The 27,597-nt window shown below is 42.1% G+C and overlaps 1 protein-coding gene across 1 annotated transcript in view; it reads left to right on the top strand.

The window, feature by feature from the left end:
• Nucleotides 1–27,597, top strand: part of IMPG1 (interphotoreceptor matrix proteoglycan 1) — a 1,383,550-nt gene that overhangs the window by 1,153,892 nt on the left and 202,061 nt on the right. Inside the window, exon 14 of the mRNA XM_086925652.1 lies at nt 14,725–14,944. Within this exon, the coding sequence (XP_086781778.1) occupies nt 14,725–14,944 (220 nt within the window). The remainder of the gene's footprint in view (nt 1–14,724; nt 14,945–27,597) is intronic.

Here is a 27,597-nt window from a genome sequence, read left to right as displayed (position 1 = left end):
TTTACTCGAAATAAAGCACGAAGAAAGCAAACAAGGGCGGAAATCGTAACTAGTGGTGCTCACGCCTCACAAAGGAGCAGGGGCGAGGGAGCCTGTCGTCTGTGCTGTGCTGAAGCGCGTAATAGACACTGATGGGACTGGGCGGAGCAAAGGCGGGACATGCGCCCACCTTTGCCCAATTGTGTGCCTTATTTTTTTTAAAGAACACGTTAAAGCAAATGGCAGTCGGCGAAAGCAAAACCACACGCACGAGCGTGTGGTCAGATTTCAGAACCCCGTACAAGAGGTCTCTCGCTGCCCTTGCAGTACTGTGCACTGCAACGCTAGGTGAGAGACCTAAAAAGGGATTACTAGGATGATGTCAGAAAATCTCCAGTATATAATTTGAATTCAGTCTCAAAAACTCAGTGAATTAAGACAAAGGTACATCCACTTAAACCTTGGAACCTAAAGTGATATTTTTACTTTCCCACCTGGACAATCAGATTATGCAAAAAAAATCAGGCCTGTCCCTGATAAGTGAGGACTTTTAATGTTGTGCTATGGCTTCCATAGATGTTAAACCAATAGGGCACAAGCTCTAAGCATCAACGTTCAGATACAAGTGGAATGAAGAGATGATGTCATGAACTACATTACAAAACTCTTCAAACAATGTTTTCTCAAGGATGCAGAGATGCCCAGTCTACTTTCATCTTTTAAGTTCCCTAGCCATAATCCTACATTTGTCAGCTGGAAAAATTTAAATCTGAAAGACCCTACTTTCAGTGGGAGGTTTCGGACATAATTCATTATAGAAACCTTTTTGTAAATAAGTTTCAGTGGGCCAAGTTACTTTAGCCACATAGATCAGGACCTTTTGAACAAAGCTTTATCAAACCCTTGTGTGCAGGGCTTAATTGTTGCCAGTGGCCCACCAACACTTATTTTCCAAAACCGGATTGTACTCTAAATACAGCACCAATGCCAGGATGGGAGCCACAGCCTTCAGAGTTAAAATGTAGCAGTTTAAACCACTGTTAGAATCCCTGGTGCTTTTCTTTAGGTGTTAAAGGTTTCACCTAAATATGTTCTGAATTTCACAACAACCTCCTTCCTCAATCAATTGTGATTGGTTCATTGGCAGTGACAGTGATTCTGTTTCTAACGAACTGAAACAGAGACATTGTTAGTTATAGTAGGTATTATTGGAATGCGATCTAATTTCTATAAACAGAACTCCAGACAGTGGCACACATATTGGTTTTATCAGTGAGTGACTGGCAAGGGTTGCTGTGGACAGCAAAAAATGGTGACGTCTGTGGAAATAAAAACTTTTTCAAATCAGATTCTTTCAAGAAGATTTGCAGAAGGTACTTCAAAGGGGAAGAATAGAAACAATGAAGAGAGGTGTGTTAGACCTGACATCTTTTGGCATGTTTCCGCTGCCTTTATGCTTTTTGATGCTATGCTGGGGATGTGCATTCACTCTAGACAGTCACAAGGGAAGTTGAGGTGAGTCCTGCCTTTCCTGGGGGACTCATAGCCAGGCTGAATAGACCTTTCTGCATTTAGAGTGGTCGGAGGAGTTTGCACTAGCACCTGAATAGGCTGTGTCTGCCCCGCACAATGCTGTCTCCACCTCCTGTAGTGAAGCTAGACTATGGGAGGACAGAACTGTTTTTTACTGAACTCAGAGATTTCTTCCTAAAACTTCAAAGGGAAAATTAGTGTTAATAATGGGGCCCTGAACCCTGAACTTTAGAACTCATTTGGACCAAGGAACCTCCATAGAAGAAGAGCTGGAGAAGCTGTGAGGAGGGACTACCACTTTGTTGTGTGCTTCGCTGTGTTGGCATGCAGTGGTTGCTTCTGTCTTGGGCAGTGAAAGGACTGGACTGGACTTTCTGCAACTTATTTTCCTGCGTTTCTCCAAGGGCTTGAGGTAGAGCTTGCCCCCTGTTCAAGAAGTCTGAGGAACAGCAAAGACTTCAAGATCATCTTCTACCAGCACTGGGAAATGTGTGTTTTGCGCTGCAACAGAAGAAAAATCAACCCAGCTCTGTCAACAACACCGCTGCCAGCTCCATGACCTGTTGGCACCACAGAGAGCACCGCCCACTTTGCGCCGCAACTCTGGTCTCACCGATGCCACCACCCAACAAACCCACCTAGCCGCTGCTTGCACCATGACCGGCGGGCACTGCACTTTGGACCTTTCTTTACATCATCGCCCTGGTATCCCTAGCAATGCTGCTCCACACCAACATTGATGCCAATGCCTGCACAGAGGCCTTGGGGTACCGCTCGTATGTTACACAATGCACCGGCCCGTCCCACACTGCAGCCTTGGCTCACCAACACCGTGCCATCTACTCCAGACCGTATACCGATGACAGCACTTCAGCAACAACAGCACCGCTGCTTGCACCGTGACCTTCAACCACAGTGACGAACACTGTCCCACTTCGCATTGCTGCCCTGGGCTCACAGACATCACTGGACACAGTCACTGAGCTGATGCTTGCAACATAACCTGAGGGCACCTCATGCCTCCACCTCACACTGCAGCCCCGATGCCTGCTGGCGTTCCAGACTTCCAACTCACGTAGTTCAATCTGCAACGAGTCTGACTTCAAGGGCCCAACGACTCCTGCGCTGACTTTTGGTACTGACGCCACCTCTTAGGAGCTCATCGCAAGGGCAACAACGCATTACATTTCCAAGGTACTTTTGCAGGTCTTTCCGACACCACAGCTGGCCCACGATGCCACGGTCGGCCTGAACTGTTGGATTTGTTTGTTCACAACACCGTGATAGTCCTGGAGGTAGCTATCAACTTCAAGGAACTATATTTTAAGTCTATTTTTGCAATATACGTATTTTGATTACTGTATGTTGGATATTTTATCATTCTGGCCTTGTTTTACACAACTAAATATTGGCTATTTTCTAAAACTGATGTGGCGTTCTTTTGTAGTGTTTTCACCGTGTTACTGTCAGTTATGTGCAAATGCTCTACACATTGCCTTTGAGGTAAGCCTGACTGTTCGTGCCAAACTACCAAGGGGGTGAACAGGGCTTATTTTAGAAGTGTAATTCCCTTACCCTGACTCGTGAGAAGGTTCCCTAATTGGACAAGGTGCATACCTTTGCCAACTAGAGACCCCAATTTTAACAAGGTGATTTGATTCATTTTGATAAATGATAGGCCATTTGAAATGGCAAAACTAGATGTTTTAACTGCATGTAATTCATATAGCTCTTTAGCCAATCATCTAGAAAACGGATTATAAAAATCCGATATCCCCTGGTGAAGATAAAGTATACTTTGCCATACTAAAAAAGTATTGGAATATTTCATTAGTGTCCCTTCATCTTGATTTGTGGTCCATTTGTATGAAAACTGTGCTGTAAAATTCACTACTTGACACTTTTTTCAAAATGTTCTTGGGGTAAAATCAGCCCGCACCACCCCCAGAAAAAGTGAGGCTTGCTTGATTTGGTTGCTTGCTATCCTACACAAGGCAGGTGCATAGAACTCACTGTTTAAAGGTATGTCATCACTACTTGCAAGCGAGTCTGATACCAGCATTATAGACAGTGCCAACCCCAATGGTGGGGTGGGTGGTACTAGCGGTGGAAGTGGGCACCACACCAGTGGTGGAAATGGGTGGTGCCCTCCTAACAACTTGGGAACAAGTATTTTATTGTATTTTTTAGCAAACTAAGCAGTGAATACATACCTATAGCTGAGAAGTTAAAGACTGCTTGGGTTTAGAAATTAAAGCAATCTATTGCTCCAAAATTGGCTCTATGCTTTGCTTGTGTGATAGAAATTCATACTCAGCTCTCTTTAGTACAGGTGCTCTCAAGTTATCATCAACCAGGACCCCTACAGAGATTCTGATAACTTCAAGCACATTGAAGTAATTTATATCACGCCCAGGCACTATGCAGAAAAGTACAACGTACTGTGGAAAGCGAACTTTTCACTTTAGCCCATCTTGCGTTCCTGAAATAGCTCCTGATGTGAAATGCCTTGACAAAATTGACTGCTGTCCTATTCAACCCTCTACAATTATTCACCCACTTCTCTCGCTTCGTGGTTTTTCCGATGGGAAATATGACTAAATGTCATTTTCCCCGTAAAGCTTAATACTTCATTTAAAGAGCTTCCGTTACATAAAAATTGTAGACCACAGCACATCAGGCCATGCTCGAGGCAATGGCCTTGATTTGCATTCTGCGAAGGTGTGGTGGTGTTCTCTGTCACCATAGAAGATAAATAGCAAACACAACGAAACTGCAATGGGAAGGAAGCAACTCTGGAACCCCAGGAAATGTCTCGGAGATTTATGGATGTCATTTATATAGTTTTCCTCCCACACCATAAGCCATCCATTGTGTTCAGCGCAAAGCCCATTGATGGAAGGTTGCCCGCCGATGTTGTAAGACTTGTCCCTTTTCATTTTTTGAAATTCATAAGATTCCATTGGTGTTATAACGGTTTTGCAATACCAGATGAAATAGAAGTCTAAAGGAAAATGATTAAAAGGTAAAAGGCTTCCTTTCACATTGGTTCTGATTTTTTGTATACTGTTATATTATGCTGTACTCTTTCTGAAACAAAATAAAACTTTCTTAAACTGAAAAAAAGGTAAAAGGCTGTCTTTGAATGATTTCTGCAGACGAAGAGGGGGGGGTTAGCAATTTTACCTTGACTTTATTTTTTTTAGATTTCATTTGCTACCCTGTAAACATTTTTTGAGCATTTGTCACTTCAGTGTTACAAATTAAGAATGATATTCTCAAAAAATGTTAGATAATTTGCCTTACTAAATATATTAGTCACAATTCAACTGCGCATTTTAAGCAAACATAATGCTCGTAGCTGTACAAAATAAGTGTTTTGTGTCTTTGTTTATTCACGGAAACTTACACGATATATACCCACACCTGACACGGATGTCGGTGACTGTAGCACATACACATACAGTTGGAATAGTTCTTATATGAATTCAGCAATGTTCTTCTTTTATTTATTATAGTTCATACCTGCTTCTAGCACAGCTGCTAACAGAGAGCATGTTACTGCAGCATAGGTATCTTGAGCAAGAAGTGTAATTCACAGCACAGTATGATGTTGGATACCAAATGGGACCAATCATAAAATCCAAAAGATGAAGTCAAAATGTGAGCATTTGTTCTCGCTTATTCAAAATATAATGCACCGTAAGATTGGGTAGTGGGACCCCACTTACTCCTTAACACGTTCACATACATAGATGCTCCAAACCGCTCCATTGTCTGTATTACATGGGTCAGTAAAGCTAAAAACGGACAGTTCATGCTAAGGGGTCTTGCTCTTCAAAATAGCAAAAAATGGAAAACAAGGCTGTATGTTTTTTTTAGGGTTACTATATTTTGCATACTGAACTTTCTTCTTCTGCGATTGCCGTGCTACATTGTTGCTGTACCAAGCGAACCTCTCTCGTGTCAGGCACAAGAGGGGGGGCCCCTGCTAACCAATGAGGGACGCAAGTACATTAGTCCTTGGGATATTAGAGGTAAACGTTAGTGTCCACCAAGGAAACTGTCAATACAATTTGTAAAAAGTGTCTTGAATAAAAGGATTCACAGTTCGGCAAAATTATGTAGCCAGATCAGGACAATCACATCTTGGTTTCATAATTCCATATCAAAATGTCACATATTAATGATGAGATGAAGTCTTGATCAAACTAAAACAGGTCAAGAGGAACTTTTTTGTAACAATACGTTAAAGGTACTCAATACCTTTTCAATGTATGTGCAGTGAGCAGTTTATGCGACCTAAAATATTCTGGAATAGGGTTCCGAAAGGAAGAGTGAGCACACTGTTTGGGCACAGATACAGCCCGCTAGTTAGTAAAGCCAAGTCAGGAATGCCACTCCCCCAGTTCTTTCAAAGGAATGTTGGGTACCAGCGTCCGCTCCTCTGCTAAGGCGGCGGAGCGTTGTCCCACTGCTTTTCAGAAGTGCAAAATAGGGGCGGAGCGTTGTCCCACTGCTTTTCAGAAGTGCAAAAAAGGGGAAATTGTCATTTTCAGTGCGAGTCAGGTTAGTGTAGGGAGGGGCTGGGCTGTCAGAGCTGGGGTAGGAGGACATATGTGCACTTACGTGCACATGATGGTTTGGCTACCCGTCTTGGGCCGACCAAACAGTTATGCTCACTTAGCATGTTCTCCACCTGCCTGTATTGCACAGCCTGGGTGAACAACATGCGCAGGCTCTCACTCCCTTTCTGAGCACCGAACCAGGCTACTCAGACCAATCATGGTGCTGATGTCATGCTAGTGACAGCAGTGTTGTGCTTGTACTTAGGGGAGCCTGTGTGCTTCCTACTTCTGGGAGTCAGGAAGAGAAGCTGAGGAGAGACACGAAGGAGAGACGGTGTCTGTGCTGAGATAAGTGTTGTATTTTTTTTCAACCCTGCCACCCCAGTTCAATGCTAGCCACCACTGTTGGGTACCTAGCAAAGAAGTACCTGCAGCTATAACTAGGAACCCATGCTTCTTTGACCCGAAAAATATATATATTATCTGTTACTCTTTACATTTCAAATAATGGCAAATTACTGGTTCAAATATATCTAACTTTAGAATGGAATTCAGAGCCCAGTTGCCAACAATAAGTACTAGTCTATGAATCTTATCCCTGATGGAGGCCTCTGATAAGGTGGAAAAATAAATGTAAATGTCATCATCTTGCAATTACAAGGCATGCCAGTTGAAAAATCATTTAGTTGAGAACAGATTAGTGAAGAAATAAGTAATTTGCCTATTGCCATCCTCAAAAGCGTAAAAATCACAGCTTTTAAACTCCGGAGATATGGATAAAGGCTTGTATGTTGAAATATTGAAAGCAAAATCATTGTGTACTAGAATATCATGTCAAAAATATTGAGGACAAATATGTTGAAAAGGTAAGTGGATACAGCAAGGGCCACTGGAGCAATGCTGCAGTGGAGCATCAAATTATGAAGCATGGTTGACTAAATTATGCAGCAGGGTTGACAAAATTATTCAGCAAGAAGAGGTAAATTATGCGGCATAATGCTGCAAATTTTTTTATTGTATTGTTTCATTGTTTTGTCATTTTTACTCGTAGTAATACTGTCTAGCCAAAGATGGCACTTCATTAATACAAGTTTAACAACAAAATAAAGAAACAAGCAACTGAAAGTTGACAGTGTACTTTGCAAAGGGCCCTCCACTGTATGCAAACATGTCGCTAAGGTTTTAGTAAATGTTGATCCGTTTGATCTAGAAACAAATGTATTTTTGTTCAAATCTGCAGATTATGCAGCAGAGGATGGATTATGTGGCAAATACAGCAAATCCATAATTGTGTGGCAAAAGCCACAGCCCCAGAATTGCATCATTCCAGTGGCCTTGCGTGTAGGCCAGATTTAATATTCTTAGCTCCACATCTATTTACCTTGAAGAAATATATGTTGCCAAACTACATATATTTGGAGTAAGTAAAGTAAATCTATAATTACCTATATAAATTCCCCATCTCTGCAACCGCAATTGACTATATCGCACTAAAGGAAGACCCCCTCATCGTATGCTCGCTATCTGAAAAAGACATTGAAATGGTGATCAAGGGGATGCAATCCTCCGGGGCGAAGCGCCCGGATGAGTTACCAATTGCAGTTTTAAAACAAAATGGTACAGTGTGGAGTAAAATCCTTTTTCTGATGTTTAAGTATTGCTATGCAAATAAAATGGTTCACCCCTCTTGGAAGGGGAGTATATTAGTCACCCTGTTCAAGAAGGGAGACCGAAATGCTCCACACAACTACCGTCAAATTGCACTTCAAGACGCAGTGGGTAAAGTTTTTGCCAAATGCCTCCCTGATCCAAATTAATGACTGAGTGGATGCGGGTAAAATATTACCATTTGAATAAACGGGGTTTAGGACAAAGCATGAAACTATCGATAACATAACGGCGCTACAGGTGATAAACGAAAAATATGTTAAAGTTAGAGGAGGAAGAGTGTACACAGCATTCATAGACTTCTCCACAGCATTTGATAAAGTAGATCGTCTTTTGCTGTGGAGAAAACTGTTGGACCTGGGTATGCCGGCCATCCTCTTTGAATTAGTCTGTGCTCTCCATACAGACACTTGGTGTAGAGTATTAATGGGAGGGGAAGGAGGTCTCTCCCAAACTATCCCTATTGCAAATGGCCTAAAACAAGGATGTTTATTGGCTCCTCTACTATTCTTCCTATATTTATCTGACCCTCCTCATGCTTTGGCTCAAAGTGAGGGCATCGCCCCATTACTGGGGGGAAAACCGATTGCTTGCTTACTTTATGCTAGCAACATTTTAATATTGGATCTGACGCCAAGGAGATTAAATAGTCGACTGCAGGTGCTTTATGAATATGCAGAGGCCCACTATTTAAAGATAAACGTATCTAAAAGTAAAATAATGTGCATGCATGGAAGAAAAAAGTTGAAGTATGGGAATTTAGTTTGGTCTGTGGGTGGCCAAAAATTGGATCTCGTAAAATCGTATGTTTTCTTAGGAAAAACTGTGTGCAGTAACCTAAGTGATAAAGCCTGTATAGAAAATAACATTTATAAAGCTATTACACAAGGGAAAAGCTTGGGCTCCCTCTACAGATCTACTGGGAAAAACACTGTGCACTTTTATTAGAGGTATTTAGTGATAAAATCTCTGCTTCCCTGTTGTATGGTATTGAATTACGTGATATAGGAAAATGTTTATTTTTTTTTAATACAACAGAAGGTAAAATTTTAAGGAGCCTAGCCTCAGTCAACTCCGATTGCCCCGTGGCTGCACTGAGGTTATAATTTGGTTTAAGAAGCAGCTGGATAAAGGTTCTTGCAGGGGTAGTGCGACAGGTTACAAGCCTGGTAAAGGGTGATCCTGGTACACTCAGATTTTTTATCCAAAAAGAAATATTTTAAAAAAAGAAAAAAGAAAGAAAGCTTAAATGAGCAGTCATTAATTGTTAAAAATGTTAGAACTGCGGTTGGCATGCTACAACTGGATGAATCCGTACTTTTCACCCTATCACCATATCAATTAAAGTTCACTTTGAAGCAGGCCACCTGGAAATTAAGTTTCACCAGAGATAGGGAAGCACTTATTCCAAAGAGAGGTGCCCACCCGGCCTTTGATCCCTGTGTGATAAATAAAGTACAGGCATATATCTCCTGGAACCTGCCGAATAGAGTGCGCCACTTTTGGTTATTATTGAGGCAGGGCATACTCCCTTTAAACAACGTACTTTCTAAATGGTATGGTTCTTTTCTGGTTTGTAATCTGTGCAATAATTCCATCCAGGATGTTAATCATGTGCTATTTATCTGCCCTATTACTGTATCGGCGCAAATGGATGAGGCCAATCTGTTTACAATTATCTATCCTTTCAGCCTCTGCATTAACAGATTCCATTTATGAACCACCAAATGAAATGTTTTGTAATAGGATTTTTAACTTTTTTTGGTGTTTTTTAAATATGTACTAAAACATTTATATAAAGGCTATGATTACTAAATGTTGTTTTATTTGATGTTTTATAGCACTTAGGGTATTGTATATTATATTTTAATACTTTGAGACTGTAAATCTCATTTTTATGTGGATCTCTTTGGAGCTCCAAGATCATAAATAAATAAACTTGAACTTGAACTCACCATCTCAATATTTTGTCCTCAATATATTTGATACACTATTCTGGTACAACAATATGTTGCAGTCGATATTAAGGTGGAATACTGCACACGAGTATAGGAACATAGTTATACACACCTTTGATCCCTTTAGTGGACCTCAGATCCTAGCCCCAGAACTACATGAGCCTTGTATACTCACAACAGCCTACTTCTGAACACCAGAGAAGGCAGAGCTTCTAAAACTTTAAATATAGCATGCAACACTGCTTGGAATGGCTATTGACCTATTCTCTGTCATTCCTTGCAAGTCATCTCCACACACAGCCTGATTGCTGCATTAGTGCCATGAAAGTGATGTCTTAAAGGACAGTAGCCATCTCACCCTTAAGCTCAATGGTGTAGGCAGGATGAAGAATTCAAATATGTCCTGGCCCCAATCAGCCCAGCAACTATTCCAATTTTTATTCCTCATTCTACTAATTCCATCAGCAAGCTAGAATGCTCTGGTTGGGATATGCTCTCCCATAAAGAGGTGTAAGCCTTGTAAGGGACATGTGTGAACCACAATGACGTCTGGGAAGCAGCATACATATCCTTCCACCACAGTCCTCTCATGATTCTTCTTGGGAATCTGCAACAGTCATTTTTAAACTTTTTCCTCAGTTGAAAATCTCCTGACCCTGCACTAGCCTGCCCCCAGTTTTGAGAGTATTCCTATTTTAAATTCACATTTACGTGTGCCCTTGACACCAGTAAATTTGGGAGAAGATTTAGACTGTGATGGTTTGTGGAAACTCTCAAACCAACAAATTTGGTGGTGTTCACCTACTTTCGCAGATGTTTATATCCAGAAACACTCAGGACCTCATAGGCACTCCTAGCACTTTTGGGCAGCCGGAACATCACTTTTTGGCGCTCCGGTGGTGCAGTGTGCCACTGGCATATTTATAAGGCCATGTAAAGCCAAGTTACCTGGCTTTTCATGGCCTTATAAATATGTGCACCTTTCATGCAGAAAACTGTGTGAAAGGGGCCTTCCATGGTTTTGACTGGGGGCGTTCCCGGTATCATCGGTGGCTCTTTGACACGGCCCCAGATTTATGAGAAATCCTAAGTCTGCGGCAGCACCAAAAATGTATGCCTCCCCTGGGGAGGCATAAGGGAGGCACAATGAGGAGAAATATCTTTCTTTCTCCTCGTTTTTCTCATTCTGCAACACAAATACAAGGAGGAAAAAGCCACTTGTGATTGTTTTTGTGCAGAAAGGTTTCCCTTCTGCACAAAAATATTCATCCCTGCAACATAGGCACCCATTGCACCGCGGTGCAAAGGTGCCTGTGTTGGCACACAACAGCCATTGTGTGCCGGCACAGGGAACAAGCATTTACAATGCAATGGTTTTGCCTTTGTTAAAGTTAGAGCTATTGGCATTGCTCTTGACATTATTTTTATTTATGTTTTTTTTAACATAAATAAATGGCATTGTCATTTACAATGCCAATAGCTTAATCTCTCGCAAATGCCACACACAAACACCCACAGAGACCCCCCCCACACACACACACAGAGCCCTCCACACACACACCCACACAGAGCCCCCCACCCACACAGCCACACAGAGCCCCCCCCACACAGAGCCCCCCCACACACACCCACACAGAGCCCCCCACACACTGCGAGCCCCCCCACACACTGCAAGCCCCCACACACACACTGTGAGCCTCCCCCACACACTGCGAGCCCCCCCCCACACACTGCGAGCCCCCCCACACACTGCGAGCCCCCCCCACACACTGCGAGCCCCCCACACTGCGAGCCCCCCCCCCACACACTGCGAGACCCCCCCCCACACAGGAATGACTGGAGAAGGCCAGGCGGTGCGGCAAGTAAGGATGGTGGGGAGGGGCCCCTTGTCTGCCCCATTTTGTTCCGAGTCGCAATCAGACACATTTACGAATAGAAATGTACCTTTACTTTGCAACGCAACCTGTCTTTTCGCAGGTGCAAAGCTTACATCTTTGGGAATGGCAGGCTTTGCTAGCACAACAATCTGGAGCGAGCTTCTCGTTCAAGTCAAAGGCTGCCTTCTCCCAAGCATTTAGCAAGGACCTCACTCGCCATCAGAAATGCTGACGAGAACTAAGAAAATAGGACTGGGAGTACATGATGTCTCCTTTGCAAATCCGTGTCCCCAGACAGCCACTGCTTGCAGAGCAGCGACTGCACAGACGTCGAGAGGTGTCAAGCTCCAGGCGGCGGCAGCACGAACAGGCAGCGCGCCAAGGTACAGCGCAACAGCAGTTTAAAATTGGAAACACAGCTGGTTGCTGCATGTGCGACATATGCGGCATAGCGGCGAAGTAAATCAAATCCAATCCGCTCTTAGCGCGCAGCACTTCAGTATTCCTGACACTAAATAACTGTTGATTAAAAAGCTTACTGCGGACACGCATACGGAGCAGGGAAGGAGTAATCACTTTTGGTTGCACCTCGCAGGAAAGCAGTAGCACGTGTGAGGTTATTATTTTACAATGAGCGAATTTGGTGCAGGTTTCACGCACTCAGGTAACTCCAGCAATGTCTTTTAGATAGCGTTTGCTTTTTCATGTGTAAATATATCTCAAAATGATTTGCAGCAGGATAATCAAACGGGTCTTTGCAGCAGTATTGCATTGATGAACATGAGGACAAAGACTGTCAGACACTCAGGGCCTGATGTGCAAAGCCTTTTTTCAGTCACTAAGCATGTGTGTGTGCCCAACATTACAGGCTTTGTAACTCAAACAGGCAAGACGCAATATTGCACGGCGAGTAGGAAATGGCTTTTCGACTTGCAATGTGTACATTGAGACTGCTTGCAATTTACCAGGATGAGATGGTATCTGTATATCCGGGTCTCTGGTTTGAGCTCTCTGCAGCTTACAGTATAATGGGTGCGAGATCGCACTACGGGGGGAGGGGCGGACACCGACAATGTGTCCCGACGCCCCTCTCCCCTTGCAGGCACTCACTGGGTCCGGCGGCTGCTGGAGGAGAGCTCCCGCTCCTCGGGACTCTCCGGGGCCGCGGAGGGACGTTCTCTTTCCCCGGGGCTCCTCCTGTGCTCGGGAGCCTCGGGACGGTCGATGCAGGCTGCTTCCTCCTTCCGGCTCTCTCCTCCTCCTCCTGCGATGACGCGGAAGGGGGCTCGGCCGGCTGGGCCAATCCCAGCGCGGCCCGGGCTTGAAGGCGGGCGCTGCTTCCTCCTCTCACTCGGGGCCGTGGCGGTGAATACACGGAGCAATGCCGGGTGGGCACCGGCCTAAAATCTAAATATTAAGCGAGGTGGGCACTCGCTCGGGGTACCACAACAGCGGCAAGGTCCCTGGCAGGGTGGGCACCTGCCAGCGGACAAAATACTCGAAAATCAGGTGCCGGCAATGCCGGACCAGATTCAGGGGCGTTCCCGGCTTTTGGCTGATGTAGCGTTACGTAGCCAAAAATTCTCGGGAACGCCCCCGAATCTGGTCTGGCATTGACGGACAGGCCAGTCTTCCAATGGCTAGCCTCCATTTATGGAGCTAGCCAATGGATGACGGGGGCGGTTTCCAACCCCTATACTATACTCATTAGGTTTTTCTAGCGAATGCTTACTTCGTAAGCATTGGCTAGTCAAAACCTAAAAAGGATAGGAATGCGCCTTATCTAATAGATATGGCACATTCCTGCCCTTTTCTTTTGCCATATGGCAGCGCAGCAGCAAGGCCTGCTGCGCTGCCCTATGGCAAAAACAACATAAATGAGGCCCCCAGTCTCCACCTTATCAGGAGTCAAGTTAAACTGTAACACATTAATAAAATTAAAAAATTAAAACATAACCTGAATGCATAGATCTAATATACATATTTAAATCTAATTAACAGTGAATATCCGCAAATTACTGCAGTTAAACTGTCCCTCCGTTCATATAAACTGCTGTTATGCACAATTTTACTCTTACGGTCTAAGGTAAAATCTACTTGCTAATATAATTCATAAAATGGTCATATAATATTCATTTATTAATCACACAAAGCCCCATGGTTCATAACAGGTAAAGTATTTAGTAACCTGATCCGACTACACAAATGTTTCATTAAAATGCAAACGTCCCAGCGGCAGAGTTATAAATAAAATATTTCTATAAATAAAATAGCATCTCAGAATTTTGTTGGATACACCAATGGCTTTGACATTGCCACCATGTACATTGTAAAGCGCGTTGACATCCTAGGGGATTAATCACCGAGGGAGTAAATTACTCCTTCTCTGAGGTTGCGCATTTGATTTTGAAGAAATATTGGTCTCAAGCAGTATTTCAGTCCTGTCAGCTGTGGGGCAGTGTGCATTCGATGTGATGCAAATTGTCCTCATATTCAGATGGAACAAAGCATCTCCACCTCGGTGCCGCGTGCGCCGATTATGACTCTTGGAATTCAAACATTGACAGTAATAAATAATACAAAATGGATACCACGGAAATCTTAATCTGAATACTGCGACATACATTCAGTCCTTTCAGAAGGCAGTGTTCCTTTGGAATTGCTGTCGATCACAAACGGGGTAATTGTCTTGCATTTAAAGGTGACATAACTGACAGAAGCTCTCTCGCCATCAATTCACTCAGATAACAGCGCCTTTACGTTTTCAGTTCCTGATCGCAACCATGTAAAATTATGCCGACGGGCGTAAAATAATATGTGCAAGTAAATCGCGCGAGAAAATGTGCACTGTCCTGATTATAGACATTCAATGTGAAATGCATTGCCAAGAACACTTGTACCAATCGGTGTTATCTGCATATTTCATGTACCACAAAGAAAAATGCACTTCTAATATTAACTAGGACACTAGGAGGGACATTAGGTTACATTATCCTATTATCTAAATGCATTCGGCTGCTGTGTTCAAGAAAAATAACCGACTGGTGTAAGACTGTAAGCGTTAATATTGATTTTATGTGGAATTAAGAGCAGCTCAGTATTCACATGGGAGCTGAAGTAAAATAACCTTCTGTTTTGCAGCTGCTTCCATACCTAATTTCCAACCTAACGGGATTTAAGCAACTAGAAATATTGAACTTCAGGAAAGGAAGTGTGATTGTCAACAGCAAAATGAAGTTTGCTAAGTCGGTGCCCTACAATATCACCGAGGCGGTGCACTGTGTGCTGGAGGACTTCTGTGAAGCTGCGGCTCAGCGCCTCAACCTGGAGATTGACAGCTACTCTCTGGATGTGGAACCTGGTAAGAGCATGTACCGAGAGCTGCATGACGGGAAAAAAGTCCCAGAAGGACTTTCCGTCTATGTACAGTATGTTTGTTTTTACACAGTTATGTGTGAATTTATTTTTTGTTCAAAGCATGGTGTAAATCAGGCACAAAAGGAAAAAATAATAGTAAAACCTGTTAGTGAAGATTTGTTGGGTCACTCTATTTTTATTTGTTTAAACGAGTTCATTGATGAACATTTAATATCCTGATGTCGGTAAGTGAACAACTGCTTTGATGCCCCCACAATCAATTATTTGTTCCCCCTTTTCTAGATAAGTGTTCAAATGAGCACTTATCTAGTCACTTCCTCTTCTTACCTCTATCCTTTTGGGGACTGATTTCCACAACTAAGGGGCATATGTTTTTCGACGTTCTGGTGGCACAATGCCCTGCACCATATTTACAAAGCGGTGTTAACCCACTTTGCATGACTTAACACCGCTCTGTAAATATGGTACCCTTTCATCCAGTTATCTTTGTGAAGGGGATGTGCAAAGGGTGTTGCTGTGGGCATTTCACCGCAACACCCATTGTTTTTGATGCTGCCCAGATTTACAAGAATGTGTAAAGGACGCATTAGAGTGGTGCAATGTGGAGAAATACTTTTCTACGTCCTCGTTTTTGCTTTATCTGTGTGTGCTGCATTCTCCAGCACACACAGAAAGAGTAAAACACCATTAACTATTGATTTTTGTGCAGTAAGGTGTCCCTTCCTATACAAAAACAATAATTAAATAATGGTGATTTGCTAATTCTATATGTGCTGCAAATGTAGCAAATTATCATTATTGATGTTTATGTTGCAACGCACGCACCCGTGCACTATGGCGCAAGTTATTTCTTTCTTGGTGCTAGACAGCTATTACTAGCGCCAGTGCTAGGGCAAACACAGGGGTTCTGTATTCTTGAAACTATGGCACATCCCTGCGTTTTGGAAATGATGCAGCCTAGCACTGCAAAATTTGCCACAGCGCAGCATTGCAAAATGTCCTTATACATATGCCTTTAAGTTTATTGACTGTCTTAGAGAAGTGACTCCGAAGCAAGGCTTGCTTATTTCTACACTTGACTGGCAGGATCACATTTAACACCAGATCTTTAAGAAACCTCCCAACAATCAAACACCACGAGACTACCTCTTTAAATCTAATATGCTTTCAAAAAAGCAAAGCTTGGGCAGACTCTTGGATTTCCATTTCTAACCTGAGGCAAACCACCATAACCTGATATAATGGAAGGTATACACTTTCTAGCCTTGAATTCAGAAGAAAACAGCTAATAAGTAAGGGAGAGATACTTCACATCTTTTTTAAAATGTCATTCAGGAAAATAAAACATGTTGTAGAGAATGTGTTTTTTCCTGTCTCTTAACTTTCTAAAAACACACAAGTATTACTGCTCCCAGCTATGGCTAAAGCAGCATGATTAAAATTGTGTAATACTCTGCCAAAGTTTACTGGCACATCTTATGTTGTTTCAAAGCCTATCTTTTCACCACTAAGTGATTTATGTCAAGCCAGAAATTAAAACTAAGCCGCTTTCAAACAAGTTTCCTCTTACTGGCCCATACAGTTTATGATCTCCAGGTGAAAACCCGGCTTCCCGAGTTATATATTAAGGCCCTTAAAAGTAATCGCTAGTGTAAGAAATTGGAGTATTAATTGACAGGAGTGAGAACCCACTTGAAATAATATTCACAATTCTTGTTGTCAGTGTAAATCATTAAAGTCTTTAAAAAAAGCTGAGCTTAACTCTCTGATAGCTCGGCATAATGTGGTCAGGCTTAACTTAAAGGCAAGGTGTAAAGTATTTTTGCAGCTCTCAAACAGGAATAAAGTGAAAACATGACACAAGAAAACCAATTTTAAAAAAGGAGAATATTTAAATGAATAAAATGACACTACAATTAACATCTAATAAGTAGAACCAGAGATAAGCATTTTAACCTTTTTATTAAACATAGCAGCAGAAAAATTAAATCACCAACCACGGTTATCTGGTCGGGTAGGTCGGGTAGACTAGGCCAAAGTCCAAAGTTAAGGGGGACTGCGATGGAGCCCAGGTCAGAAGCAGGAATCTGATTCATCCCGGTGGTAAATTTATCTTCTGACATAGCAACATTTATGGAGAAAAAATGGTAGTCACTGTGTCGTCAGCAGGGTAAGCTGGATCCAAATTGGGGCAGTAGATGGTAGGATGCTGAACAGTGTGGGCCTGGTGTGGTCATAGAAAAAGGCAAGAAAGCACAGTCGTGCCCAGGAAAACCTCGACATCGATCAGATTCTACTTGAAGTTGGTCCCTCTGAAGCCCTCTACGTTCAGACTCAGAAACTTTTCTGGAAGTCAGATCTCCTTCAGCAGGACAAGCCACCAAGCTAAGATGGAGCGGTGATTCAGCATCAATGGCTATACTGGTCTCTATTGGCTCTCCCGGTAGAAATAAGGCACAAGGTTTCCAAGTACCACGTCTTGCAGTTTGGGGACAGGTGGTCTACAATCTAACATCAACCTAGGGACAAGGACTTCGACTGTACCACCTCGGAGTTAGGACTCACTAAAACAGAGGCCAGCAGCAGGGCCAGGGTAGGTCCAATTGGAACTACTCAACTGGGATATTGCAGGGAGAGAGGCCTCTGGAAGCTTATGTTCCTGTAGCGTAAAAAGGAGGTCATCCAACTGACACTTAAAGTTACTTCTGTGATCCTGCGTTCAAGGCAAGCAGGTCTAGTCTTCCTTTAGTTTCTTCAGACAGCAGGGAGTCCTTCTTCTGATTCTTCACAAGTCAAGGAGTATTGTGAGGAGAGGTCCATGGGATGCACTTATATGCCCGGGACCAGCCTGTGGGCTGAGTGCAAACTTTTATCCATCCCCTAAACCAGTTCTGGTCAGTTCCTCCCTTCCCACTAGGTTTGGAGCCAGCCGACCAGTGAGACAAAAGGGAGCAAGGCCTAGGGTAGAGTGTTATCTGCCAGCTACAAGATAGGTATAATTTGAAGCTAAGGAAGCGGCTGGGCACAGCCTCAGGCCATCCTATCAAGGGAAGAGTCCCCCTCCATACACCCACTGCCTTTTCACTACGGTCTGGGTGCAATACACATTTTACCACAGAAGCCATCGGGGTCAGGTGACAGATGGACACTGGCATGAAAGCCTTTTAGATTTGGGCGGAAAATGACAACTTTCTAAAAGTGCCATTTCTAAAATAGTAATATACAATCAGATTTGACAATTTAATTAGATTGTAAAACACTATTAAAACAAGTCTTTGAACCATTTTTCTAGCAACTCCCAAACTGAATTTAGCATTTATTAAATGTAATAGCTTAAGCCAATGGTAACCTATATGAGAGCCAGCCTTGCCACAGTAAAAAAGGACTTTGGAGGTCTTTCACATTCCAGGACGTATAAAACATGAAATTTAAATGTTCTACTTTTTAATTATGATGCACCTTGTCCTATGGGCTTTAAAGGCCTACCTTAGTGTTGACTTTTAAGTATTAGAAAGAAAGGGATAATATTGGCAAAAGGTTTATTTTGCCAGGCTAAATAGCAGGTTAAAACTGCAAAACGAGACTGCTGGGGCCAACCTGATGACATGTTGTGCAGTGCTACTTTAGTTGGTGGCACAATGAGTGTTGCTGGTAGTATTTTAATTTACAGGTCCTTTGTATATGTTGTACCATATACTAGGGAATTCAAAGTAAATTAAGTGTGCCAATCAGGTGTATTCTAATTTTCCAATGTTACCATCTTTAATAGAGGGTGCGCAGATGCTTTATTACTGGTTAGCAGGGGTGAAGTGCACAGAGTTGTACAGCCAACAAAATAAGGGTTCACTAAAAAGGGAAAAGTCCTGGTGCCCCCACAGGAAGAGCAAACTTCCAACAACTAGGTTTCAACATTAAAACCAAACATTTTGTCTAAACTCTCATCTAGAATTACTCATAATCTACCTATTCCAGCTCATGGAAAATTAAAATTAGCCCACGTCCTTCCCTTACTTTCATTTCTGTGGTTCAGGTCCACATCCAGGCTAGGCACCTTAGCCACATTGTCACAGATCAAATCAAACTGTACTATTCATCCACTTCACTAAAATCTGCCATCCTCAAATCTGCCATCTTTTGCTGCAAAAGTATGCACTATAACCTGCCTCTCTCTCTGCTTGAGAATCACCAGATTCGTAATCCAGATCACCTGAACAAATGTTGAACCTTTGTTCAATCATTCCAATACAACATATAGCAGAATCAAGATTTTTTAATATGCTGATCAGACACAGCTCAAACAGTGCATGCACATCATCCAGACCTGGATGTCCAGCACCAACCTGAAGTGCAACCCAGCCACTTGGCAGAATTCCTGGTACGTGTCAAGAACTATATCCAAGATACAGCACACACCTGGCTCAATGAATGAACCATGACTCCTTCAAACCCCAATTTTCACTGAATGCCAAGTCACTTGGATTCTGCCTGGACACCAACCTTGGCCTCAAGCAACACATTGCCAAAAACAGACTGCCTCGTAGCAGCTCTCTCTTCTGAAGAAAGTGAAGAAAGTCAGATCATTTCTTCCAGGACGCAACTTCAAAACTGCTGTTTAAGCCTTCGTACTCTCACACTTACTTGTTGGTGATGACCAATTCATGTCCTTCCGGACTCCACACTGGCAATCTACATGCTGCAGTACATCTGAGTCTGGGTCTGAGGAAATATGATAACATCACCCCCTTCCTCGTAGAACTCCATTGGCTCCCCTTGTCGGCACGTTCCTTCTTCAAAAATAGCTGCATCGTTTACAAAGCTGTTAGACCTGTCATCCTTAGGGTGATCATCCCCTAAACCTTTGGCCTGCTTACCTTGTATTTTTGCTGTATCTTTTTGGTGGCCTTAGGACTCTGAGCACTTTACAGCTGTTAACCAGTAAAGTGCATGTGCTTCTTCCCTAAACATGGCAACATTGTTGTATACATGATTGGCATATTTAGTATACTTATAGGTCCCTTGTAAAGAGGTATACCATATTCTCAGGGATTGTAATCTGAATGCTACTGGTAGGCCTGCAGCACTATTTGTGCCACCCACACAAATAGCTTTTTAAACCGGTCTCAGGCCTGCCATTGCAAGGCCTGTGTCTGCAGTTTACTGCCACTTTGTCTTGGCATTTAGAACCACTTGCCAAGCCTTAAACTCCTCTTCTGTTACACAAAGGTCACCCCTCAGGTAAGCCCTAGGTAGTCCTAAGGGCAGGGTGCTGTGTAAGTAAAAGGTAGGGCATGTACTGGTAGTTTTAAATGTCCTCGAAGTGACAAACAACTACTTTTGTTTTTCACTACTGTGAGGTCTACTCTTCTCGTAGGCTAGCATTGGCAATTCCTTAAAGCACTTTTAATCTGTAATTACTGATTAAAAAGGAATAGCTGTATCATATATCATATCCTGGGAATGGGAATGATACTTCATCTTTACTGGTATAGTTGGCTTTAACCTTACTGATTTAGAAATGGCACTTTTAGCAAGTGAAGTTAAGACGAGTATAAAAGCTCATCCAGTCGCGCACTGTTCACATGGTGTTTAAATCACACCTTATTACAATAATACTACTGTACCAAAAAATTAGCTAATGTTTGCCAATCATTTAATATTCATGATCTCATTTTTTGAAAGTGAATATCTGTTCATGTGGTGATCATTTCTTGTGCATAATTCATAGATCATTACATATAATCATTAAACATTTTCATGATACATCAAATCTCATCAAATCAACACATCTTTTGCTCATTCCCAATGCATTTCGGTACCACTGGTACCTTCCTCAGGGGCCGACCTGAAAAAATAAATAAATAAATGATGTAATAGCGTTTATGCCCATGGATGCTTGTATTGCATCGTTGTATGATATCTAATCTCATACCTGTGTACAAACTGATGTGAAGTTCTTTAGTCTATAGAAAAGAAAAAAGAGAGGAATCCTAATGAGCGACCCAATGTAAAATCACGCTGAAGGACAATATTTACATCTATAAGATAAGGTAATGTAGTCTTACCAGGTTTATCTTGATAGTGATCAATGTTAAGCTGCCAAAAAATATGGGGAACGGATGCCAGTTAATATCACAAACTGATATGAGATGTGTAAATTCTCAATGAATAAAAAAATGCCTCCATAAATAAGCATTCATCATACCTGATATAGATGTATTGTGATGTCTCACCCTGGAAAATATAATAATAATCATCACGGGGTGAAAAACACTCCCAGCGAGTAAACTACATTGTGTCTACTCGCTCAATGTCCCACATACCTTGTTTATTTAATCTCCGCAAGACTCTGAAAGTGAAACGAATACAACAACGTAAGCGAACTCTGCTGATAGTGACAAAAATGTTTCTATGCAAACAGCCGATAGATCCCAGCTTTTCCTACCTTACTCGTTATTTGCTGTGCAGTGCTGAACCGCCAAAGAGATGCAAAAAGCTGCAACACGCCACCGTCAGCGGGGGTGATAGTTACGATAGTTCCGGGGTCACATGAGTGACATGAACAAAGGACTCGGCTCAAATGAGCGCCGCCTCTATAGTAAATTTCCGGCCACCATAATACAATGTCCATTAAAACGGGTTCAAAACTGCAAACAGTAATCCTTAGATCAACCGAAACTAAAATAAAGATATACGAAATGTAAGGATTATGTTCCGCGTTACAGGGCAGCTTTCTCTAAGCGTATTCATTTATACTGTTCGAGTATTGGTCATATTAACTAATATAACAATATGAGTTAAAGTTTCATCAGTGCTGTGAAGGGCACTCTACAATTATCCATGATGGCTTTGAATATTGCATGTTGCCACGAAACTGATAAAAAGAGAAGGTGAATCGTAAAGAAGGAAAAAAAGGACTGATGAATTGTAAGGGAGGATGTAGCTTAGTGGGGAGCCAATCATATGCCTGAGCTCGAGAATAGTGTATGTATTCTTTATATGTCCTGCTCTATTGTACATTAGATGACCCACAACATGACATTTGAAATTCAACAGCAATATGCTTGCACACAAACAATGTTACAAAAAGACAGTGTGTGATATGCATTGAAATTATTCAACTGCTAGCTGCATCACTCTTTTTTCTTTTCTATAGACTACAGAACTTTACATCAGTTTGTACACAGGTATGAGATTAGATATCATACAACGATACAATACAAGCATCCATGGGCATAAACACTATTACATAATTTATTTATTTATTATTTCAGGTCGGCCCCTGAGGAAGGTACCAGTGTTACCGAAATGCATTGGGCATGAGCAAAAGATGTGTTGATTTGATGAGATTTGATGTATCATGAAAAGGTTTAATGATTATATGTTATGATCTATGCATTATGCACAAGAAATGATCACCACATGAACAGATATTCACTTTCAAAAAATGAGATCATGAATATTAAATGATTGGCAAACATTAGTTAATTTGTTGGTACAGTAGTATTATTGAAATAAGGTGTCATTTAAACACCATTTGAACAGTGCGCGACTGGATTAGCTTTTATACTCGTCTTAACTCCAGTTCAGTTTTGGAGGGGTGACAACCCTTAACAGCCGCTGCACCGGTAGAGAAACATAATTAGTTCAGAGTAACATTAGGAGTGCTCCTCACACCCCCATTATCACAACTTTTAGCAAGTGGACATTTCTCTGCCCACACTGCTCTGTGTGCCTTCCGACCTGTCTCAAATACATGTCTGGATGGGGGACAGCTACATTATGTGAATTCCCTCTAGACAGCCACAAACACAGGAAGGGTGTGTGTGACAAAGAACTCATCAACATTCATCTACATTCTGAGTTCTTCCTGAGCAAAAAGAGGGATCGGGAGCTGACACTTCCACCTGAATAGGTAGTGTCTTGTTTCACACACAAAGGGCTGATTTCTCCCCACAGATACCCTGGCAGACAATTTTAGAAAATAGGAAGACCTGTTCACTACAAGGGCTTGCTTTGAAGTCACCCCCACTTCAAAGGCACAACTGGTTATAAGTACTGGGGCTCTGACGCTACCAAGACAGTACACTACTTGATCTGAGAAAAACTCTCCCGGGATTAAAGACTGCTGTGCCACAAGGGTTGCCACTTTCTCTCACTTCAGTTCTGATGGAAATGCTTTCTGCATTGCTGAGCCGCCCTGATGCCTGCTGATTTCAACCCCCTGACGACAAGGTGTGGACCCATCACATTTGAACTCAGAGTGATTCCAAGGGCTTGCTGGCTTGCCCCCTGGTCTGAAATCTCAGGGCAATGAAAGACTTCTTTTAACTCTGCAACAGCACCAGGACTTTGCCATCTGTGAGTCCTACCCAGCCAAGTGGTGCCAACCCAATCCTGGACCCTTGAATTATGTTTTCCCAAAACATAAAAATCAACCCAGTGGTGACTGTGCACCAATCGAACCTGATGCATTCCCTTCGACACAAGAGCTGATTGATGACATCGCCTTGATGGACTGCACGGTTCAAGGACAATGGAACAGTGCGACTCGACTATGACGTCATAGTCGAGTCGCACTGTTCGTCGTCTTTGAACCGTGCCCCTTCTGATAACCCTAACTGCTCGGTGACAAGCTACCACAAGGTGAGCACGGGTTATCTTTTAGTGTGCATCTAGTTTACCCTGACTATGATTGTGGTCCCTACTTGGACAGGGTGCATACCTCTGCCAACTAGACACCCAATTTCTAACAAAAGCTAACATGACTAGTACCCCCACTTAGCTTGTAGACAAGCTATAACAATCTCTGGTGGATCTCAGCACACCTTCAGCCAAGAGACAATTCAATTGCAGACTAAAGGGCTGATTCCGATGACGCCAGGGAGCCTCCAGACGGGTCTCGAACATGCATATCAGATTCGGAGTCTATGTTTACGTCCGAATCCTCACCTGTTGCGAACAACCAAGTACGATGCGATGATCTCGTTTGCATTGACCGAATCGTTTCCGAACCCGATCCTGTCCGTCCAACTCGTTCGTAGGCGAATCATGAAGTGCAATGGAGCTGAATTCCGAACGAGCGAGTACGATGCATGATTCGGACAGCTGTATCAACTCAGTCTCTGCAAGACGAAATGGCTTTGGGAATGGGACTTTGGGGGGGGGGGGGGCGTAGCAGGCCCCCCTTCTCCTGGAGCCCTCCAAATCGGTAACAGGGGTGCCCATCGATCCCCTGATCCAAGTATGCACAGTGTGGCAGGCATCATGGGGTGCCCGCTACAGGGTGTACGCATTTCCCCACCTACCTGTGTGCTCGTGCCGTATTCAGGCTCCCCATGAGTTCAATGGGAGTCCGACCGAACTGAGTCCGTCAGCATAAGGATGCATTATACTAGTTTGGTCGGACTCTCCCAGTGCGATTCACTAGGAAAGTCCTCCGGATCCGAATCGTACGGAGGGCTTTCCTAGCGAGACCGGAATCGGCCCTTAAGTGGGAAAAAAACACAGACAACAGGCCTTTCCCATCCACGCACAGAGGATTTGGAACAACATTCCCATATCCATTAGACCACCCTAGCGCTGCTTTATTTCAGGAAAGTGTTGAAGACTCACCTATTTACAGAACACTACATCATAATGCATTAACCATCCACAACCCAGCCTCCTCTCCTCTAACTTGTTGACTTTAGGCTTTTCTTTGGTCATGTACAGCGCTCCTCTACCTTTTGGCTAGGTTTGCACTAAAGAAGTAACATATACATACATACATAAATGAACTATACTTGACCATTCACTGGAATGTACTGCAAATATTCAAAAGTGTAAATGTTAGGCTAAAATGCAGGGATGCATCTCAGCATTCGAACAACAAGTTTATGAATTACCATTAAAGCTATGATATTTGAAGTAGCTCCTTTGTTCAACAAATCATGCTGTTCTTTGGAGGCATTTGAGACAAAGAAAAAGACTAATGATCCTGGACAGAATATAACAATTTCCTGAAAACAGTATTACCCGAGTTTGCCATCTGCCACATTCTCATCCCAATATGGAACTGTTTACAGGGAATAGAAAGAATATTTTAAATGACTGAATCTCTAGTTCACCTGTGCTATGCCCTTGGTACTGCTACCATAATTTATAGATCAGTAGTGTTTATCTTGACATCATTTTTTCTTTAGGATGGATCTCACTGTTGCCTTGTTTGGTATCCTACATCAATTATTTTGTAAAGGAAAAGGGTTTAACACCTAGGGTAAAACTCATGTTCACTGTTTCAAAACACTCGTATATGAACCCAAATAAACATTGATTAAATAGAAGGGTGGTGCAACGGATTTGAGGTGAGACCCAAAAGTGGTCAAGAAAGGTAATATACATCAAGAAAGTCAAAAGTTGTTTTACACTTTCAACACTAAAAAGTATTTACACCCTCAAATGTGACCAATATAATTTTCAAAAAACTTCGCATTTCCTCTCCTACATGAAATCTCTGATGCACATGTCAGAATTAATCCATGCTAATTTGAGAATTTTAGATTCAAAAACACAATGTATACTTCCCTAATGAACATTCAATCAGACCACCTGCAGTTTTATTTGAGGTATTAACACTGTGGTTTCGGTTTCAGAAACAGGAATTTCCACCAGAATCAATATTACAGTTGCACTTACACCGCATGTGATAAAAACCAAAGATAATGCTGTAGATAAACCATCCAGTTCTAAACTAGTTAACTTCATCAGAGGAAAAAAGGCCCATAATTACATAATTTATTTATTTATTTGTTTAGGCTATTTGTTAAGCGCTCAATTACCCGTAGGTATCTCGGCGCTGAGTGAAACGAATGAGCTCATGAGGAGATTATTGCTTAAACAGCCAGGTTTTTATCTGTCTGCGAAAGGAGAGCAGAGAAGTGGATGTTTTGATGTAGGAGGGTAGACTATTAGCATACCAAACTCGGTGTCATCATGGTTTCTATTTGTTATTTCCCTGCTCATATGGGATCTATTAGAGTTATAACCCCCACTCCCTGCTGTAATGCAGTAATCAGGAATTACAGATACCTATGACATCAGCATTCCGTGTGCAGTATTACGGCACCGGTATTACTGTATCACTTGTGCTGTGGGCCTTGGTTCTTACACTCAAACATATATTTTAACTGCTGGAAAACGATACACCACTAGTTGCATCTCGGACACATAAGAAGTCATTCATGTACTCCTTAACCGAAAGAAGAATGTTCTTAGTAAATCCATGAGGGTTGAAACACTGCAAACATATTTACATACCTACTCGGATGAGAGAACTGCAGTCATACATAAGTGTTCTGCAGAAGGGCATTTATTTAATTCACCACACCAGACCCTAGTTCAAGCTAGAGAAACAACCTTGTCATGTTGTGGCATATGCCTCGGTCAAACTGGATTTGGTTTTAACAGAGTTAAGAAATCCAACATTAATAAGTCACCTGTAAGTGAAGCAGCAAGGTCCACCTTCATGATAGACAATTTTAAAACATTTAAGTGTGACTTCTTGTTTGTTTAAACAGAGTAAAGGGCTTAAAATTGTTGTTACCAGAGAGGATGTGCCATTATTGACAAGGGTGCTTGGTGCATAAAGATCGTCTTTTATCATTTGATCTTGAAAGCACCTTGCAAAATCATTCTCACAGCATTTAATTGAATAATGAAAAATTAAAGTTTTGGTGAATGTGAATTACTGTTACGAATGTCAGAATAATATTTTTTAGATATGTTGCTAAACCAGTTTGGTGACTGTAGCTGTTAGGTTGGTTTCCTAAGTGGCATTGAACTACATTCTTTACACCCACCCGCCTAGGAAAGATGGAGGAGGTTTGAAATGCCGATAGAATTCGCTTAGTTAGATAGAGAAGAAACAAATGATGCCTAGTTTGGAAACCTACCAGTCAGCTTGCACAAGGCATCATGTGTTCTGTGCAGTTCCATGGCAAAACTGTACTGGAGCGGGAATCAGTTCTCAGTTAAAGAATCTCAGTTTACCATCACAGGGGCTAATTCTCTTTTTAATCTGTGGTTAGATGAATATTTGTCATTGTTTAAGAGAAGATCAGAGCTATGCATCGGATACATTTTTATCACGATCACTAATCATTTTCAGTCACTAAAGATAGTTTAGTATGAGTTAAAGGGTTTCATTACACAAATCAATTAGTAAATCAACGTTAATAGATAACATGAAGAATTCCTACATTTTAGTCATTGGAATCTTATTAGAAGTAAATAATCAATCAATAGGCAATAAAAAGCAATAGAATGCATTAAGCGGTGAATCAGAACCCATAAAGAGTTCTAGTTTGAGAGAGTGAGAGTTAAGCATGAAGCCTCAGCATTAAAGTCAGATCAATATTTCTAAAATAATTTAAAGTAGAACTTTCCATAAAGAGATGTTCAAGAAACTCAATAGAGCCTCAAAGCAATGTGAGCTTTGGGCAGGGTAAAAGACATTGAAGAATGGTCTCGAAAAGTGGTATCCTACTCTAGCAACATGCACTATTGTAGAGTACACAATTCATGATGTTTTGCTACATGTTCCTCCTTCTGTCTCACTGGAACAGGATCACTACTCATCTTCTCACAGGAATGCATTAG

This window comes from Lissotriton vulgaris, chromosome 6, assembly GCF_964263255.1.
Source record: "Lissotriton vulgaris chromosome 6, aLisVul1.2, whole genome shotgun sequence".
NCBI classification, from domain to species: domain Eukaryota; kingdom Metazoa; phylum Chordata; class Amphibia; order Caudata; family Salamandridae; genus Lissotriton; species Lissotriton vulgaris.
Note: the sequence above shows the minus strand (reverse complement) of the source record. Positions and strands in the feature narration are given on the sequence as shown.